This window comes from Nanorana parkeri, unplaced genomic scaffold (genome assembly GCF_000935625.1).
Source record: "Nanorana parkeri isolate BGI_ZX_2015 unplaced genomic scaffold, ASM93562v1 scaffold1316, whole genome shotgun sequence".
NCBI lineage: Eukaryota > Metazoa > Chordata > Amphibia > Anura > Dicroglossidae > Nanorana > Nanorana parkeri.
Window position 1 is genome coordinate 468652 of NW_017307584.1, and position 8742 is coordinate 477393.

The 8742-nt window shown below is 46.0% G+C and overlaps 1 protein-coding gene across 2 annotated transcripts in view; it reads left to right on the forward strand.

The window, feature by feature from the left end:
• The window catches only part of PSMD12 (proteasome 26S subunit, non-ATPase 12), an 11590-nt gene that overhangs the window by 744 nt on the left and 2104 nt on the right, over positions 1-8742 (forward strand). Inside the window, exons 2-10 of one of the 2 annotated variants that reach the window (XM_018569275.1) lie at positions 626-685; positions 1653-1781; positions 1920-2027; positions 2371-2475; positions 3286-3435; positions 4901-5035; positions 5987-6099; positions 6984-7158; positions 7934-8011. In XM_018569275.1, coding sequence (XP_018424777.1) covers positions 626-685; positions 1653-1781; positions 1920-2027; positions 2371-2475; positions 3286-3435; positions 4901-5035; positions 5987-6099; positions 6984-7158; positions 7934-8011 — 1053 coding nt within the window. The remainder of the gene's footprint in view (positions 1-625; positions 686-1652; positions 1782-1919; positions 2028-2370; positions 2476-3285; positions 3436-4900; positions 5036-5986; positions 6100-6983; positions 7159-7933; positions 8012-8742) is intronic. The other variant, XM_018569276.1, reaches the window with a different exon arrangement.

Sequence of the window (8742 nt, forward strand, 5' to 3'; positions counted from 1 at the left end):
GGGGGCCTGTCATGTTTTTTTTTTTTTTTACAATCGCACTGGAACGCACGGCAATGTTTTATCGCTGTCTGTGATGTCCTGTGCTGTGACAACCACACCAAATATTTCTTATGCAGGTGTTACCCGGACAGGAAGTGAAGGGAAATCTCCCCAATGGGTTCACAGTCAGAAACTAAAATAAAACCTGACAGATGATGAACTCTTCCCCACGCTATCCAAAACAAAAATACTAATAATGTTGGGGAGTAAGACGTGAGATCGGATGTCTCACAGGTAGAGGGGCACTTTGATCTGCAGTGTTTGTCTTTCCCGGGGGGGTCGTTCATGTCACATGGAAGTCAACATACAATGTTATATAAAGTTACTGAACAATCAAAAACAAACTTTATAGTCATAAAAAAATACATTTTATTTCAGCATTACTTCCGTCTTCCCATGCCCCCTCCCCCACTCTTTCCCATCTTATACCCCCTCTTCCCATCCCTTGCCTTCCAGTCACAAGCTCCTCCACCTTGATTGTGTCTGGAGGGGAGTGTTTGTGGAGCAGATCTCCCAGTATATGTCACTGTTGGCTTCTATGTTCTTGTGTTTGTACATTGTACTAAATATTTTCTTATTGTCACAGGAGGGAAAACTCCAGGAGGTTGTTGAAACGTTGCTGTCCCTGGAGAAGCAGACCCGGACGGTGAGTACAGTCAGTATGGCTGCCGGTGCGGTGTCATTCCAGTGCTGGGGACATAAGAGCTGGTCGCACTGAGCTGAGATCTGCAGGAAATCATATACAGATCATCTTAAAGGAGAATTATGAGGTGTGATTGTCACTCATCCTCATGATGTGTGACAATGAAACTGTCACAGGTCGGCTCAATTAGATCGGGAAGTGAGAGAACACATATCGTCGCTCGCTCGCTTCTCGATCATGTCCCTGCAGAGAGCCATGACTGTCACTCATGGCTCCCTGCAGGGATTTCCCCCCCTCCCCTGTCCGATCCTCCAGCGCTGACTGGGGGAGGGGGCGGGTACAGCTGGCTCTGCCTCTAGATATGTGGAGCCAGCTATCAATCGCACAGCTGGGCGGATCTAGACAGTCATGTCGGGATCTGTGGCGGTCTCAGTATACCGCGAGCTTTGGGTGACGGGAGGACACTAGTTTGTGTCCTCCCGTGACCCTGGGGAGAGCTATGGGGAAAAGCCCTGACCTCATAGTTCTCCTTTAAGTGCATCACAATACAATATTTTTGCGATGGTCATCGTATAAAGTGCACTTTCACGTATGGGGAGGAGCATGTGACTCGCTTCTCCCCTCTCATGTGACAACAGTGGGTGCCTCTTGATTTGGCCAGTGCTGTCACATGGGTTGCCTTGTGTGAGATTTTACAAGGGCTTGCTTTTCCTAGGCCCGGCATATGAACTAATGCCAGGGGGGAGTCATGTGACTATTTAATTTGTCCCATATGAGCAAAGGTCTTCAAGGGAAATGGTGCCTCCTCTTTGGGCATTATACTTTGGCAAATGTTTTAGTCTTCAGTGAGAAAGGAAGGTAGCCAGAACCTGACACACATGACATAATCCAGGCAGTATGTACACAATGATTAGGTCTGCATTCGCTTCTTTGCCTTGCAGTAACTTGTGTTATATCTTACTCTGTGCAGGCATCTGATATGGTGTCCACTTCCCGTATCCTGGTGGCCGTTGTGAAGATGTGTTATGAAGCCAAGGAGTGGGACATGCTGAACGAGACCGTTGTGCTACTGACTAAGAGGAGGAGTCAGCTGAAACAGGTCAGTGGACGCGTCTGCTCACTGAACTCGTGTTTCTCCTCTCTTAGTATCGCAGATTTTCTACAGCAGCCATTCTGCGTCCTCAGTCCCATCGCCTTCACCGGGGTTCACAACTTACGTTTCTTGTGTTTGTGACAGGCTGTTGCTAAGATGGTCCAACAGTGCTGCAAATACGTGGAGGAGATCACAGACCTTCCTATCAAGCTGCGGTTAATCGACACTCTGCGGGCGGTTACAGAGGGAAAGGTGAGAAGAACAACATAATTCCACTCTCCAATCGTCTTCAATGTGTTGTAAGGACCCTATACGGTGACTGCCCACATGTGCCCGAGTATGGGAGGGGGGCGGATTATTGTTTCCTCTGGACCAAAGCTGCTGGACTTTGGAAGAGTCCTGGAATTTGCCAAATGTATGACTTGTGGGGCTCTTGACTTGTGGGGCTCTTGACTTGTGGGGCTCTTGACTTGTGGGGCTCTTGACTTGTGGGGCTCTTGACTTGTGGGGCTCTTGACTTGTGGGGCTCTGACTTGTGTCAGGATGTTCAGTGTGTGGTCAGTAAAGCCAATGGTGTCTTTTTGTCTCTTTTTAGATCTATGTAGAAATTGAGCGTGCTCGGCTGACAAAGACCCTGGCAGGTATAAAGGAACAGAACAATGATGTGACGGAAGCCGCCGCCATCCTGCAGGAGCTTCAGGTAACAAGAAGAAAGTCATATCTGAGGATACAGATCAACACTAATAAAAAAAAATGTTCGTTAAACTGGCAAACCAAACGCAGCGTTCTTCAAATTTGAGGGTTGTGTGTTTTGATGCAACGTAATCCAAAATGTATTTTAGTGACGTCCACCTTTTTTGATGTGCGTGATATGTAAGTCTAGATATATAAGCAGTTCATTTATAACATCTCCGCTCTATTTAAAGGAGAACTATGAGGGGAGTGAAAATCACTCAGCCTCATAGTCCTAGCCGACCTGTGACAATGAGACTGTCACAGGTCGGCTCAGTAGATCGGGAGGTGAGCGAACACATACCGGCGTTCGCTCACCTATCGATCATGTCACAGCTCTTTGCCGTGACAGGGGAGGGGCTGGATTCCCCTCTCCCCGCTCCGATCTGCCAGCGCTGACTGGTGGATCGGACGGGGGAGGGGGCGGGTACAGCTGGCTCTGCCTCTAGATAGTCACGCAGCTGGGTGGATCCAGACAGTAAAGTCGTGATCTGTACCAGCTGCGGCGCCTCAGTATACCGCAAGCTGTAGCTCCCTATATACTGAGCTTAGGGTGACGGGAGGACGCTAGTTTGTGTCCTCCCGTTACCCTAAGGAGAACTATGGGGAAAAGCCCTGACCTCAGAATTCTCCTTTTTTAAATGTTCGTTTTCGTTGCAGTGAAACTCCTTTTATTTCCTCAAACTGCCAGTACCAGGAAATGGAAATGGAATGTGCGCAGTGTTAGAAGTTTTGCCAGGATGGAGGTTCTCATCTCATGTTTTTTGTTTGGCTCCAGGTGGAGACGTACGGCTCTATGGAGAAGAAGGAGAGGGTGGAGTTTATTCTGGAACAGATGCGTCTTTGTCTGGCAGTGAAGGATTATGTCCGAACTCAGATCATTAGCAAGAAGATCAACACCAAATTTTTCCAGGAGAACAACACTGAGGTAAGGGCTCGGCATGGCGTGACACTAAGACTTGGAATAGAAATTGGCGGCTGTCTTATTAGGGGGGTGTTGTCTTTTTCTTGTCAACCGTCTTTACTAGAATGGTGTTTGAAAGTGAATTTGATGGACTTTAACCGCTTTGTAGTCCACGGTGTTACACCCCCTTCCTGTCCCGGCCATTTTTCAGTATTCAGCGCTGCGGTACTTTGACTGACGTTTATTCCGTCATGCAACGCTGCACTGAAATGAATTTTATACCATGTTTTGGGGACAGATAGAGCTTTCTTTTGCTGGTATTTAATCACCACTGGGGGTTTTATTTTTTACTATAATTAGGAAAAATTACTGAAAATTTTGGGGAAAGAAAAGTTTTTTTGGTTTTTTTTACATTCTTATGAAACATTTTATATTTTACCAAAAATATGGGAAATAATAATAAAAAATCGGGTCACGTCGGGTAAATAGACAACAAACATGTCAAGCTTTAAAAGTGCGCGCGGCCGCGAAATCGCAGAAAACTACCATACCTAAAATTGTCCATAGGCGACGCTTCGAAAAGCTTTTACGGCTCATCAGTTTAGTGTTATCAGTGATTAATGGCCCGAGAATGATTGCTCTCATTGCGACGTTCACGGCGATATGTAACATGTGCGGCGTAATGGGCGCAATCGTTTTTTTCCACGTATGCGCCCCCGACGCATCTTTGCATGCGTGTATGTATTTGGTGGGGACTTTTAAAACATTTGTTTTGTTTTTTTTATTCTTTATGTGTAACTTTAAAAAAATTTTGGGGGGGAAAAGCAAGCTTACATGTTAACAGGCATCGCTGCCTGTTTTTAAATATCGGGCATTTCCCGCTCGCAAGGGGGCGTGTCTGAGCGGACCTCTAAAGACGCCCGCTGAGATCTAGAGAGCTACCGGCTGTTTCTTTGCAATGGCCGGCCGGGAGGTAATATCGTACCATCATCTTCTCTGCAAAGCGGGATGACAGAGCTGTGTAGCTGGAGTGGCTGAATTCTCAGCTTTTTCTATATTCCGTAAATAATGTGTGTCATTCATTGAAGGGAATTGGCTAATACCGGAGCAGACCGAATCTGGATCAGTTGTGCATGGCAACCAATCCACTTTTGCTTTCACTTTAAAAGTTTACCTGAACAAGCAGAAGATAGAAGCTGCTTGATTACTATGCACAGTTGCCCCAGATTCTGTCTGCTCCAGCTTTAGGATATGTACCCCCATCTAGGTGTGTGCGTGCGTTTGGCTTTAGTAGTTCCCATATCCCTGTATAGTTAAGAACTCGAGCAACTCATCTACTACAGTGCATTAAAGTCTTCTTGACCCCACTTAGCCCTCCCAAATTCTTGTTTTCCTTCTTTCCCTTGCTTACGTCATTGAATTTAGTAGTTATGTTAAATGTTTGCTGCTATTTTGTTCACGTGAAAATTGTAACTGTGTGTTGCTACAGGAACTGAAGCTGAAATATTACAACCTCATGATTCACGTGGATCAGCACGAAGGCTCCTATCTCTCCATATGTAAACACTACCGGGCCATCTACGATACCCCCTGCATCCAGGCCGAGAGCGAGAAGTGGCAGCAGGTGAGATGGACTCTTCCTATTGCTAGGAAATGACTATGCTGACCCCTGTAGGTAAAGCATGCACCATATGGTTATATCTCCTTGTTTCTGTACAGAACCAGCGCTCCAACTCTCAAGGTCTACCTTCCTTTACACTCCCACAATGCAGCGCTCAGCAGTTTGCTTAAAGTGACATTAAACCCTCAGATTTTGTAACATAAACCAATACTGTAATGTGCGCCTTCCTGTAATCCATGGTAGTTTCCCTTCTCTTTGCTGCTCTTCCTTTTAAATCCATATCTCTTCTCATGCTGGGGCAGAACTTCTGTTTTGCAGCAGACTGCCTTGTCTCTGGAATGGATACACGGTGTCTGTGTGAAAGGTTCACAACCTGAGCCAGCACTACAGGAAGAGGCACTCAGCTGCAAAGGGAAGTTCTCCACCAGCATGAGAAGACATGAGGATTTAAAAGGAAGAGCAGCAAAGAGAAGGGAAACTACCATGGATTACAGTAAGGCGCACATTACAGTATTGGTTTATGTTACAAAATCTGAGGGTTTAATGTCACTTTAAGTATCTGCATTATGTTGAATCTAAAGGAGGGCCTTGACTATGCACAACTCAGTATCTTCACACTGTAGATGTGAGGACTTGCTGCTGTACGATCCTGAGGTCATCACATGGTGCCCATTTATCTGCTCGTAACACTAGTTCATTCACAATATCCTGGTGAAAATGTTATTCTAAATAGTTCTTGGCTACACTATAAGCCTCCTCAGGGGAGTATTGAGCATAATTGTATTATAATCGTAATATTATTATTATACAGGATTTATATGGCGCCAATAGTTTGCGCAGCGCTTTCCAATATAAGGAAGACATTACAATCACAATACAATTCAAGACTAGATGGGAAGGAGGGCCCTGCCCCTGAGGGCTTACAATCTAAAAATCTGGTTATTGTTTCTCTAGGCTCTAAAGAGCGTCGTACTCTACGTGATTTTATCGCCATATGACAACGAGCAGTCTGACCTGGTCCACAGGATAAACATTGATAAGAAGCTGGAGGAAATCCCCAAATACAAGTGAGTGGGTGTCAATGGGTCCACCCTAAACTGCCCATCACCGTGCAGCTTTCCCGTTCACATTGATCTGTTTATAGCCAGCCGCACTGTGCTTTATATCTGTGCTTAGTAAGTCTATAAGGGCTTGGCATGGAAAATTCAAGCTCTCAGGATCCATAAGAGGAAAGACATCAGAGTTTTGACGGGGATTCATATTTTCACAGAGATATAAACCATGGAAAAGGCACTAAAGCCAAAAAGGTTTTAGAAGTAATACCGTAGAAGATAGTAAGTCCCTCTGCAAATTAATCGATTATTGAAAAAGTTGACAACTTTTTCAATAATCGATTATAATCGATTATGTCGATTAGTTGTTGCAGCCCTACACTCCTCGCAGCGCTCCCGGCCCAAGTACTTGTATTGGTGCTCGCAGTGACAATCACGGATGGCACCGTGCAACAAACAGTGGAAAGCAGGAATCATCAGCACTCAGTAAATATCTTTGATGTCCATTTAATCGGACAAATCGTCAATCGTCATGTACAAAATAGCAACGTTTCGGGACCGCACAGGATCCCTTCATCGGGGCGACAATGAAGTAATACCAACATCAAAATCTGACAGTCTGCAGCTTCTCTCTATCAAAAATAATTCTGCAGCTTTTGGGTGAAGTAAAATATTTGGGGAGAGAACTGTTGATTTTTTTACAAATTGCCCTCAATGTATCTGCACATTACATGTCTCTGGATCAGTTTTACCATCGTGGTTGTGTGTGAATGATCAGAGAAAGTAGCTCCGGCTCTATTTCTTCCTGTGTATTGGAGGATTTGTGTTGTTTGGTCATGTGACTTAGTCATTTGTAAAGATGGCTTCTTATGTCGCCTTGTTTTTTTCCCCACACCCAGAGACCTGCTGAAGCTTTTCACCACCATGGAGCTGATGCGATGGAGCACACTGGTCGAGGACTACGGCAAGGAGCTGAGGGAGGGCTCCCTGGACAGTGTGGCCACTGACGTCTTCAGCTTCTCTGAAGAAGGAGAAAAGCACTGGAAGGACCTGAAGAACCGTGTAGTGGAACATGTATGTTTTATGTTATGGCGGAACGGACGGGGGAGGGGCGGGTACAGCTGGCCCTGCCTCTAGATAGGAGGAGCCAGCTGTCACTCACGCAGCTGGGCGGATCCCGGCACAATTGTCTCAGTATATGGGGATGCTGTAGCTCACGGTATACTGAGCTTAGGGTGACGGGAGGACGCTAGTTTGTGTCCTCCCGTTACCTTAAGGAGAACTATGGGGAAAAGCCTTCACCCCATAGATCTCCTTTTAAATACTGGAGGGCAAATCTCTTCAGCATTGGAGCAGCTGAGGAAGCGTAGTGATTAGCCTGCACAATGGATGGTCTTCTATGTACTCTAGGGACTCAAGTGACTAACCCTCAGACATGCAGAAACGGGGTGGTATTTGTAGTTCGGACTGTGCAGAGCCATCTAATATAGATAAAGCAGTACTTTAGCAATGTAGAGACTAGTTTACATGGAATTGCAAATCCCTGCGCACACACATACTTCCCTTACGGCATAAAAATGAACACCTCCAGCCTTCCTTTTTGTATGTGCTCAGCATTATTGTCCATAAGGAGCAGTATATGTTGGCTGGGTGCATAGAGCGGCCTTCTACATGTCCTAACAAGTCCTCCTAGCTGCTCACTGCAATCATTACGGCTGACTGTCTGCTTCCACAGCGAGCCATAAACAAGGGTTGCCGTCTCCACTAATCCTCCAGTGATACATTGATTCTAGTGGGGTGGGAGGGGGCTGTCTGTCTTCCTAACGGCATGTTTTGTCTTCCGTTACAGAACATTAGGATCATGGCAAAGTATTACACCAGGATCACAATGAAACGAATGGCCCAGTTACTGGATCTCTCCATCGATGTAAGTAGTTAAGGGGGGGGGATGGGTTTTCTGTGGAGGAGCCAACGTCTTGTGCTTATCATAAATCTCCTGCATCCTCCCTGGACTTGCATTTGATTTAAGTTGGAGCTTTTCCCATTAATCAGGGCGGTGTGGAAGCTTCAGAGACCTGTTCAGAGGTACTTGCGATGTGTTCGTTGGATGAGCATGCCCTATGCAAGCTTGACGTGCTTTATAAAACACACAATTCATATAGTAACTCCAATGAAGCGTCTTCACAGGTGACCACCCTGAGGGGTGCTCGGTGAACTTGGTGACCAGGCCCACTTATTCCAGGTGCCCCCCTTCTTAAATGCTAGATGAAAGTGAGAAAAAAACACGTTGTGGGGTGTAAGTTCAATAATCTACTTTCCTCTCCCCGACTTCCGCCTGTGGCAACTGATGTTGCCATTCTTCCAGCCGGATCTCGCAGAATAACGAGCGGCCCGATTTCATGAGAAGCGTATGCTGCAGAATCCTCTTGCAAGGTTCGGGTTACTCATCATTACCCATGCATCTTGTGGGCAGGAGGATGAGGTCACCGCCAGCACTTTGGAAGTCGGGGAAAGGTGAGTATATGTTATCTTTTATGCAGCATTTCATAAGCAGATGTTGCCTGAAGTGCGAGGTCTGCTTTACATTTGGCACACGAGTAAGTCATACGTGTGTCTTAGAAGAGGAAAATGAGGTTGTCCATCGGTCTCCATTTCTGA